Source organism: Pinus tabuliformis, chromosome X, assembly GCF_031772625.1.
Source record: "Pinus tabuliformis cultivar Carrire ecotype Pingquan chromosome X, CPIR1, whole genome shotgun sequence".
Lineage (NCBI taxonomy): Eukaryota > Viridiplantae > Streptophyta > Pinopsida > Pinales > Pinaceae > Pinus > Pinus tabuliformis.
This window is the reverse complement of record NC_142308.1, coordinates 129,371,600-129,383,673: the sequence shown is the minus strand read 5'-3', so window position 1 is coordinate 129,383,673 and position 12,074 is coordinate 129,371,600. Positions and strand designations below refer to the sequence as shown.

The 12,074-nt window shown below is 39.2% G+C and overlaps 1 protein-coding gene across 4 annotated transcripts in view; it reads right to left on the bottom strand.

Annotated features, from left to right (window-relative positions):
- Positions 1 to 12,074, bottom strand: part of LOC149138769 (uncharacterized) — a 264,909-nt gene that overhangs the window by 233,394 nt on the left and 19,441 nt on the right. For all 4 annotated transcript variants that reach the window (XM_089450134.1, XM_089450131.1, XM_089450133.1 and 1 more), the window contains exons 2-4: positions 4,877 to 5,313; positions 4,661 to 4,754; positions 4,517 to 4,575 (exon numbers count right to left, since the gene is read on the bottom strand). In XM_089450134.1, the coding sequence (XP_089306260.1) occupies positions 4,517 to 4,575; positions 4,661 to 4,754; positions 4,877 to 5,313 (590 nt within the window). The remainder of the gene's footprint in view (positions 1 to 4,516; positions 4,576 to 4,660; positions 4,755 to 4,876; positions 5,314 to 12,074) is intronic.

Sequence of the window (12,074 nt, the reverse complement as noted above, 5' to 3'; positions counted from 1 at the left end):
GCAATGACTCGGCCGAGTCATTGGATGACTCGGCCGAGTCATTGCTGACTCGGTCAGCCGAGCCGGGTCATGGGCCGGGTCAAGCTGTGGGCTAATGAAACGGTCCGAAACGGCCGTTTCCGTTTCAACCCGCCCGTTTTGTAAAACAATGAAATCAAGTACCTGGAGACTTAAATCGATCAGGACGCTAAGGAGGAGAATTTAAAACCGGTATGGGCACCATAGTTTTGTGTTTTCATTGTTTTGTAACTTTGTTTTTGTTTTTTTTCATGTTTTTGGTTGGGTTTGGAAGGGGGTTTTGTCCAATGTAATTTTTTTTTAGTTTTTTTGGTTGGGTTTGGAATGGGCCCATGGGGTTTTTGACATTTGTCCAATGTATTTTTTTTTTGTTTTTTTGGTTGGGTTTGGAATGGGGTTTCTTAAATTGTATGTAATTTTTTTTTAGTTTTTGTAAAATGTAAATAGTAAAATACTAAATTGTAAGTTTGTAACTTGTAAATACTAAATTGTAATCCTTATTTTCCCATAGGTTCACCGAAACACCATTCAAGTTTTCAACTTCAAAGTTCAAAATCAAACATGCCAAGGAAATTGGACCCTTTCTGGGAATTTGGTGAACCTGATGCTCCGAATGATAGAATGAACTTGTCTTGCAAGTTGTGTGGGCACCATATGTCCAGAGGGGTGTACAGATTGAAATATCACATTGCACAAATCCCTGGATTTGATGTAGGGCCTTGCACAAATACAAATCCTGAACTCATCCAAAGAGCCATGAAAGCATTGGAAACTTTAGACCACACTAGAGAGGCCAAACAAGAAATGAAGAGGCAACTAATAAAGTCAGTTGAACAAGCAAGTGCCACTGGTTCTACTGCAGCATCAACCAACCCGGTGGCTGCCTCATCTTTTTTTGTTCCTCGAACCACACCTGGTTCACAGCGATCTATCAGTTCAATGCTCAAACAAAAACTGAAAAATAACAAGCTGACAAATTGCTGGCAAAATTTCTCCTTTGGAGTGATATTCCTTTCAGCATTGTAAGGAATAATCCATTTTTCCAGCCTGCTCTTGATGCTATTGCAACTGTTGGCCCAGGGTACAAAATCCCTTCTTATCATGACATGAGAGGTCGGATTCTTCAAAATGAAAAGCTTGACTGCACCAAAACATTGGAGGATTTTACGAAACCATGGGCACAAACAGGTTGCACTGTGATGTCAGATGGTTGGACTATTGATGCATCTGCACAAATCAAAGATGCAAGAAATTTATGTGATTTGCTGGATGTGTTTATTTTGGAGGTGGGTGCAGAAAATGTTGTCCAAGTCATAACGGACAATGCTGCAAATTATGTTGCTACTAGCAGGATGCTTATGGACAGGAATCCTACTTTATTTTGGACACCTTGTGCTGCACACTGTATTGATTTGATGTTGGAGGACATAGGGAAAATTCCCTTTGTCAAAGATATTGTTGAGTCATCCAAAAGCATTACAAAATTTATATATAACCATACATCTGTGCTTAGCTTGATGAGAAGATTCACCAACAACAAAGAGTTGGTGCGCCCTGCCATTACACGGTTTACCACCAATTTCATATCTCTTCAATCCCTCTTGAATTCTATGTGGGATGTGAAGAGAATGTTTCTTTCAGAGGAATGGCGTGCTTTGTCAATAAGCCGCAAACCAAAGGGAGAGGCTGTATGCAAACTAGTTACATACCAGGAAGACTTCTGGGCGGGAGTGCAGGAGGTGTGCGTCGTTACTGAAACTTTGGTAAAGGTTCTTCGGTTAGTTGATGGTGAGAAGCCCGCAATGGGCTATTTATATGAGGCCATGGACAGGGCCAAAGAAGCCATTCGGGCCCACTATGATAATTAGGGAGATGAGGGGTTTCAGAGACAACTCCTCCTATGGGGAGTGATTGATGAACAATGGAACAACACACTCCATCGTCCCATTCATGCTGTTGGGATTTTCCTGAACCCCGCATTTTCTTATGCATGTGGGTTCGTATTTGATGCTGAGATCATGGATGGATTCTTAACCTGTGTCCAGAGGATGGTGCGATCTTCAGCAGAACATACAGAAATCTCTAAAGAAATTGAGACATATAGGATGGCAGGTGGCACATTTGGCTTTGAGATGGTTGTGACTGATAGGACGATTAAAATGCCAGGTATTTTTTAGTTTGTTTCAAATTTCATTGTCTCTTCAAATTCCAGTTTTTTCTTATGTTTATTTAAAATTTTATTTGTAATTTTGTTGTAGATGAATGGTGGAGAATGTATGGTGCCAGGGTACCCCTTCGGCAAAAGCTTGGCATTTGGATCCTCAGCCAAACATGTAGCTCCTCAGGATGTGAACACAACTGGAGTGTATTTGAAAAAATACACAACAAAAAGTGCAACAGGTTAACACTTAAAAATTTATAAAATTGCAAATTTCCAAATAAATTTTTGAATTCATTAAACAATATTTTTTTATAATTATTAATTTATTATTTCATGATCTTTATACAGGTTGGAGTCCCAGCTACTTAATGGCATGGTCTACGTCTACTACAATCTTCGATTGTGGGTGAGGCAACTTGAGAGGACACCTGATATGGAGGCCATCTCATTGGATGGGATTGACACCACTACTACATGGAGGGTTGAGTCCAAAAGGCCTCTCATGGAGTTTGCTGATGATTGGTTAGTGCAGGATGTAGTGGAGGGGGAGGAGGAGGAGGAGGAGGAAAAGTTGGAGCAATAGGAGGAGGAGGTGACACCACCTGCCCGGGCTACCCCTACCACCGGTAGAGGACGTGGTCTACCTCCTATAGCTCCTACTCCTAGTTCTTCAGCTTCTAGAGCACAGCAGACTCCACTGCCAATTCCACCAGCACCAGCATTTACATCTAGAGGGAAAAGGAAAGTTGTGGCATTTTCTCGCAACAGGGGCAGAGGAAATCAATAGTATTAGACTTTAGTTATTTTGTTCACTTCATTGTATATGACATTATGACTCATGATATGAGATACATTATTATATTTTTTGTTGATATTTTGAGGCTGAGTTGGGACTCAGGAGTCAGGACTTACTATTCAGGACATAATTCACTATTATGTGTGATTTTAGCACTAGAAATGATATTAAACATCTTATATATTAGTTATTTTATCATATTTATGTGTCAATGTATTTATTTCATGTTGTAGATGGTTTAGATATTAAAAAAATTGAAAAAAATGAATATTTTTGTACCAAACGATTTTTTCCCGATTATTACCAATTTTTTCTTGATTATTACGATTTTTTCAGATTTTTTCCCCGCGCCGAATTAATCCCGATAACGATTAGTGCAACATTGTGTCATATTCACCAACAAATACCTGGGAATAGGTTTCCACTAACAAAGTGGAATGCCAAACAATTATCACAAGGATCATGGAAGACACTAGATTGAAACTCAAAAGGGTACTTTTTGACGGCGACTCAAGAACAATTGTTGATATGCTTTGCAACAAAGCCTCAAGCCCAAATTGGAGCCTGGGAGCAACATCATGCAATGCAAAAGCGCAATCTTGGCACTAGGAAAAGGTTGAATTCACTCCTGTAAAGAGATGAGCAAACAAAATGACTCATTAGTTAACAAACAAGGCCACCTCATCCAAAGAAGATAGGTTGGGCCTTCAAAAAGGTATCAGGCCCACCAATCTTAAAAAAAGGTATTAATAGCGAGCCTTTTAAGTGCAACTCAATCGAAGTATGAGGTAGATAGTTAGAATGGAAATAAGGGCGCACATCCCCTCCACTGGATGTCACATCAACACCATAAAGTGATAACCTGCCTTGATTTCATTTCTTTCATAAGAAAAAGGAACCTCTGCATCTCCCATTAAAGAGGACTAATGCTCCAATACAATCATTATCAAACTACATGACCAAGGAAACTATTACACAGAACCTGTAGGTTTATTGGGTTTTGTTTTTTAGGATCCATTCTCCAGCCTGACCTGTACAGCAGTTGTTTTTTAGGAGAGAATGTGTACTCTCTAGTGTAAAGCATTGTAAATGATGTTATACAATCTTCAGGTGAAGTATGTATCACTGGGGCCTATGCATGTAATGGTGTCAGTGGTCATATTATCAAGATGAAGGCCCATAACACTTAGATCGTGTGTACTAGATGCTCCACTCAGAGCAATACATATTATAAAAGTTATCTTTTTAAGTATTAAAGCCGTCTGGATTGATTAAATATTTGGAAGAACACCCTTGTAGTAACTCTGCTTGACCATAAAAGGAAATGTTTACAGTAAGTGTAGATAAGTCATATCAATTCTGACCAACTTATCCTTTTGAGCTAATAGCCTAATACCTCAGTCGAGATGGAAGGAGTTGAGAAAACTACAAGTTCAAATATCGGCATAAATCTTTTTAATTCTCTGTACATTGCTTAATGAATTTTCAGGAGATTAATTATTAACACTGACATGCCAAGATACTGGAGAGGACATGAGTACCATATTGAGATAGCCATCAGAATCATGACACGTATCTGGACTTGAGTATTCTGAAGCACCTGAAATCAGTAAACACAAATCACCACACATTTCAGGGCTACAGAAATTAATGAACCTCAAACATCCACAATATAAAGCTATAACCTTCTTCATCTGAGGGATCACACATAGCATTTGATGGGGAAAACTTCACTGCAGTTAGATCCTCATCCTCTGAGCTCAAGTCAACATGCATATCCTGAAATACAAAAGCTCTCCAGAATAAGGTTCTGTAAGCCATAAATATAAGCACCATAATGGTACCTATAGAAATGAAAACACATACAGGCACTGATAAAATGTATCAAGGGAAGTACATACTTGTGAAGGATCAGGAGTGGTACAAGTTGTTTGCTCATCGTTGTCATTGTTAGATACCGTATGCATACTAGCATCTCCATCAAGAGACTCTGTTTGTAGGTCTTCCTGATCACAGTTCTCCAGTTTAGAGATCACCTGCTCTGAAACAATCACCTCTTTGGCTTCTTGACTCGTGCTATTTGTCATCTGACCAGCTTCAGAACCTGAAGGACTGCCATCTCTTTGTTCTCCAAAATTGTTTCCCATACTTGTCCCTGCATCATTAGCGTGTAGGCTAATACTATTAATCAGGGGGCCAAATTCACAAGATGAAGTAATGCTATCACACTGTTCTCCACTATTCTCCCCTGTTCTTTTATTGTGTACATCACTAATCTCGTACTCTGACATGAGCCCCTCACCAGTGTCTGTATGCTGCACAATGCCTTTTCTTGAAACTGCAAAAGCAATGCCAGCAAACCCAATTATTCAATAGCTTTCTCCAAAGATAATTTTATGCACTATCAAAGATGTCTAAAGATAATTTTATGCGATGCCATAGATGTCCAAGTAGATATATCTTGAAACAACACAAGGAATGATTCTCTGCATTTTGGAATAGGTCAACATTATGCAAGTTAAATCTATAAAAGCAGCTACTTCAAAATCCATTTTGTATTTTGCTGAAATTTTCTTAAAAAGTTTTGTTCAATTGACTTGTTCATTGGGAATGGTTCTTAGAAATTAGACCTCACAGCTGCCTCATACTTTTAAGTATAAATTCCAGGGCAATTGTATTAACAAACATTTGACAATAATCATATAATCATGCCAATGATTGCTTTTGAGTGCACAAACGTGATTGCAAAGTTGGCATTGTACTGGCATAAATATTGAACACCACTTGAAGTTCAATTTTCTGTAGTGTGTTACAATTTTACACTCAAGACCCCACCAGATATAACCACATTAAGAGCATAATTTGCTACACCAAGACTTCAGCAGAGTAGGTAGATTAAATTCATTAAATGCAACTATTCTGTACATACTTCATCCATCAAAAGAAAAAATAACACTGCTAAAGGCTAGCTAAATACAGTTTTCGAGACCATTGAAACTGGTGTATACATTACATTGAATTAAATTACAAGCAGATTCATAGTTGTGTTTCTGTATGTTGTAACCTATTATTCAGCTCTGTTGACACAAAACAAACTAAATTATTTCTACAGAGATTATTATTGAATTCATCTTAATATATTGACCAGTTCAAAGCAGCACTAAAAAAATACCATATAAATTCCCTATCTCCCCTTCATCTTTTCCTACCCATGCACAAAACAGTATTATAGACTTTCAAATGCTTCATCTTGGTATGATCAATACATCGCTGAAAGATACATAATAACATGCAAAATCTGCCGCAAAGAAAATCCAACAACTCCTTGATAAATAAAAAATTTAAGAATGCATTGTCGTGACTCATTGTCGTGACTGCACTTCATAAAAAATTTAAGAATACACTGTCATGACTGCTCTTGACCTAATATTAACTGAAAGATAAAATAACATAAGCCAGAGCATTGGTCACATCATGACATGTTCTTTGGTGACATCATGCATTCATGAATATGATCTTAGAGAGTTGATTCTGCCTTATAATTTGAAAACGAAGAGATAAATTTAAAATTATTCTTTCCAAGCTTTATCTTTTTTTTTTAATTTATAAATGCAACATTTGGATTGTTCAAGGTTTAGTTTTTAAAGATTTTGAAAGAAATTTGTTTCTTCAAAATTTATGAAGAAATTTAAAAGAATTATGATTGTTCAAGTTTTATTCAATAAAAACTCGCAAAGGATTCATATTTTTGGCATAATGTGCGCTTGATCTAACATTAACTAAAATATGAAAATTGGCCAAAACTCTAGCCATGACACTTAACATTCTTTGTAACATCACACATGTAAGAAAATCCTCTAAAATTTATTGTTGAAAATTTTGTGAATACACTAGTTAGAATCACAGACATAAATAGACAGTAGATTTAGATAATCATGGAATATATTCAATTAAAATATGATACACATAAATACATATCTCAAATTTCAATGACCCTTTGTTTTCACCTTCCAAGAGGTCTCTTGGACTGCCTGTGACAGTAGATCCTTCTTGGCACTATAAGTAGAACCATCCCAAAAGTTGCTTCCCCAGCCCAACTAGTGAAATGCATCCTGCAAGAAATCCAGGGCTTTAATAAGCTAGATTTATCCTATGTCCTATGTTACCAGATCCAGCAGCAGGGGGGCCAAGATCCACGGATCTGATCTGGATCCGGATCCGGATACGGAGAAATACGGATGAAATACGGCAGGTGGAGTTCAGCATTGGGTTTGGCGTTATTCACTGTTCAGAAGGGGGCTTGATACAAAGTGCGATGTTATATTGTTCAAAGTTCAAACAGATTGCAACCAAGTCTGGCAAGAGAGCCAGAGAATGGAGCTGCTGCTGATAGAGCCCGAGACAGGATACTGGTAACTCCCGGAAGTTTACAAATTGCAGACAGATAGATAACGCCAATGCATGCACGGAGACTGCCCCTGCAAAGATATTTCCCCTATATTACCCGTGAACCACCTCACAACCAGCGGAAATTTGAAGTGGAAACCAGAGTTCCTTTTCATCGTATTTTATTATAAAAGTAAAGAAATATACAGTAAAATGTATGCACTATGCCCGAAAATTCCGCCAATTTATATCCGCCGCACGAAATTTTTTTATACGTATATATTATATACAAATACCGAATCTGATAATTTTTTATACACATATTACATATATACAAAGGCCGAATCTGATAAATTTTTAATTTTTTATATACATATATTATATTACAAAAGAGAATGCGTGGAAGTTAAAAAAATTGATCATTAGAAGCTAAATAACAAAAGTTTTTTAAATGTTTTATAAGTTTAAGTTCAAAGAATAAAGCCTGTATATTTTTATTTTAATAGAATTTATTAGTATGTATATTTATTATTTATATATGTATGTAGAATTTAACAGAATAAAATATGTATATTTTTATTTTAATAGAACATATATACATTAATTTAATTTGGTATCATATATTAATATGGGAAAGAATATATATGAATACAAAACATGGTATCTCTATGTCCTATTATCTTATTATTAGAAATATTAATAATAATTGCATTATTGCACCGAGAAGTGTTCTACCATTCAGGAAGATATTCATATTGTAGTGGTGTGTTAAAACTGAAATGAATTGGATTTTTTTTTCTGCACGCGCTAGCTCTCTTCGCCTGCTGCAGGCCGCCTTACCTCTCGGCGCCCAGCGCCCTTCAGATCGTGCTTCGCTCTGCCGCTCCAATGGAGGGCATTGGGGACCCTGATCCCCCATCAACACCTCCGGAGGTAATTGCGTTTCGAGCAACGATAGCTCCAGGCCCAAAGCGCCCCCCTTCGGTTTCTCAGCAGAAATTCGTTAAAAAGCTGGACTCGATCCCATCTGTAGCGTTACCTGAAGAAGACACCTGTAAAGCCGCGTTGAACCTTGCAGAGAGAGGCCTGATAGGCCAGTTAACAGGCCTCTGGCCATCTCCTAAGGCAGTGGAGGATTGGATTCAAAGGAACTGGAAGCCTCTGATCAAAGAAGAAGTTAAAAGCTACTTCGTAGGTAAGGGTTTCTTTGTGTTTGTTTTTGAAAACCCTGACGACAAAGGTCTGATCTTTAGAAACGGACCGTATTTCATGGGGCCTCAGGGCCTTTTTTTGAACAAATGGTCCCCGGACTTCGATCCTACCCAAGACATTCCGTCAGCTATTCCGGTCTGGGTCAGACTCCCTCACTTGCCTTTGCACTGTTGGAACCAAAAATCCCTTCAGATCATAGGTAACGCCCTGGGAAAATATATAGATCAGGCAGCGAGAAAAGACCAGTATTCATGTGCCCGTATCTGCGTTGAAGTGGATTTAGAGGAGGGGCTACCGGAAGCCATCAAACTTACTGTAGCTGGGTGGACGCATGTCCAGGAGCTGGACTATGAACAGTTACCTTTTAAATGCAGACATTGCCATAGTCACGGCCACTTCGCAAAGAATTGCAAGAAGAGAGCAGAGGAGCAAGCAGATAAACAGAACGGGGAACAATGGAGTCTGGTCCAGAAGAATGCACCCTCAAAAAAAAAAGGCACCGGCAAAGGCACCAAGGAAGGAGACCCTAGCAGCAGCAAAGCAAACCAGGAAACAGAAGTAAACCCAAAAGGGGCAGAGAAGGCCCAGAGTCCTCAAGATACCCCAGCCCAAGAGAATGAAGAACAGGCGGATATTCCTCCACCAAATAAGGAAGTAGGAGAAGCAATCCAAAGTGAGGCCAATCAGGGAAGCCCATCCAACCCCTCATATGCAGAGATAGCAAGGAAAAAACCAGTCGAAAGCTCTGGCTCCTCAGAAGATGAAACCTATGAGCGCCAGCCGAAAAAAGCAAGTAGGAAATCCCGTAAAGAAAAAAGGGAGGAGGAGGCAGAAAGACTTAAAACACAAGGAAGCCAAGCCACAATAGAAATGTCTATTGGGCGAAACACCAGACCAAGGCCCTCCAAGGGAGGGCTCAACAACCCCTCAAGTAAATAATGAATCTCGTCTCTTGGAACTGTATAGGATTGGGGAATCCCTCTAAAATGTTGAAATTTGGTACCGGAGGACAGGTGGTTCCCTTAGGCTTTGATCTTTGGCCTAGGGAAAAGTTTCCAAAAGAATTTAATTTTTCTCCTAAAGTGACTTTATAATTTTATAAAGTTAAATCTAATTTAAAAGTGACTTTAAGTGATAAAGTTACTAAGTCTAATTTTAAAGTGACTTTTATAAAGTCAATGAAAAATTAGAAATGAAAAGTGACTTTGAAAATAAATGACTAAGTGGGTCTTTATTAAAGTGGGGTGAATTAAAAATAAAAAGTGAGATTTAAATGAGCATTTAATCTCAGCCATTGATCTAAATCTATTTTAGCCATTGGATTTAGAGATCACCCAAAAGTCATTTGGAGTTATATTAAGGAAGGAAAAGGAGGAAAAGATCACATTCGATTCAATTCTTTCATGAGCAGATTGGGAGAAGGAGAGCAAGAGAGCAAGAAAGATTTCTGAGCAGGGAGGAGAAAGAGACAACAGCTTGGCCCACATTCCAAGGCAGCAGTTGAGCAGATTTGTAGAGCTGATTCAACACACAGTGAAAGGCAGATTTTGGCACGATTTTCGAGGAGGTTTGCACAAAAATCGAGGAGCAATTTGTTGGTTTTTCTGCACGCAAAACGAGGGCCATACAGCAACATTTAATGCTGAAAGTGGGCACGAAAATCGAAAAGACCGTACAGCATTTATTGCTGTCCTGTTTGCTGTAATTTCCAGTTTGCTGTGAAGCATGGGAAAAGAGATAAGTTGTAAATTTGCTTGCTGATTTTTTTGCTGAAAATTTCTGACTGTAAAAGGCAATTTTCAAAAATAAAGAAGAGCTCTCAAACTGGTTTTCCCCAAGAGTTGTAGGGGGGTTTTTCCAAGGTCACATTGACCAAAAATCTGAGTGTTTAAATGTGTTTTAATGGCTGTTTATTACTGCTGATTTTTATTTCTGCAATTTCCAGCATTCTGTAAAATTTCCAGAATTTGTGTTTTCAGCAAATTTATTTTTTTCAGCTTGTTAAATGTATGGTTATGGGAAAGGGCATTTAACTATATGGAAGAAATAAGGAGAAATTGAAAACCGGAGTGGGAAAACAGAAATTTCTACATGGTATCAGAGCTTGAGTGCTGAAGGGCAGTTTGGGACAGCAAAAGGAAAAATTACAGTTGCTGATTTTTCACTTAGAAAATTCCAGCAAGCTGATTTTTTCATAAACAGCAGTTTTATCTTTACTACAGCAGTGTTATTTTCCAGTTTTAGGACAGCAGGATGTCATTGGGATTGAGGGTGGAAGATAGGCTGGATGGGCATATAAATTACAGCGTTTGGAAGGAGAGAATGCAGAGTATCTAAATCTTTGAGGAGGCAGAAGTCTGGGATATCATGGTGCATACCACACAGAACCCTGTTGTTGTGCCTACTGATGCTACTCAGTTGACAGCTTGTAATAAAAAGAACAACAAGGGTAAGAGGCTGATTCTAGACGGAATCAAAGACCATTGCATTCCTCATGTGAGAGGAAAGAGCAATGCCCATAAGATGTGGACAGCATTGTCCAATCTCTACCAGAGTACCAATGAGAACCGGAAGATGGTCCTGAAGGAGAAGCTGAAGAACATTAAGATGGCTAATGATAGTGCAGCAGGATATCTCACAAAGATTACTAATGTGAGAGATGAGTTGGCAGTGATTGGAGAGGCCATTCCACCCACTGAGTTGGTGCGGATTGCAATGAATGGCCTCCCCCGTTCATGGTTGAACTTTGTTGATGGGGTTTGTGCACGTGAGACCCTTCCCACATGGGAGAGGTTTTGGGATGATTGCATTCAGACAGAGATCAGGAAAGGTCAGCTTGGGGCAGCCAAGCCAGTTGAGCAGGATGAGGATGTAGCACTGGTGGCAGGAGGCAAGAAAGGCAAAGGGAAGAAGCAGGCTTCCACAAGCAGTGGTGGGGGCAAAGGCAAAGGTAAAGGTAAACAGGGGAACACACAAAAGGACTATTCCAAGGTGAAGTGTTGGAATTGTCAAAAGATGGGACACTATGCAATTGTGTGTCCGGAGAAGAAGAAGAAGAAGAGGAAGAACCAGGACGTGGCAACTTCAGCAGAGATTGAAGACTTTGTTGGTCGTTTTGACCGAGAGTTTGCATTCACTACGTGTGACACAGGTTCAGAGGGAGCATGCTTTTCCCTCGATTAGCGGAGCATCTTCAGGTATCTGGTATGTGGACAGTGGGGCTTCACGTCATATGACAGAAGTCCGTGAGTACTTCTCAGAGCTTTCAGAGAGTGGCACTGATATTGAGGTAGTACTCGGTGATGACAAAGTTGTTAGAGCAGTCAGGGTGTGGACAGTGACATTTCAGAGGGAGTCCAAACCTCCCTTGAAGGTGTCAGAGGTTCTTTATGTGCCAGGGATGAGGAAGAACCTCATATCCGTCTCAGCTTTGGAGGACAGAGGATATGAGGTACTGTTCAGGGGAGGACAGGTGTTGATGTATCCCAGGGGCACTCTAGC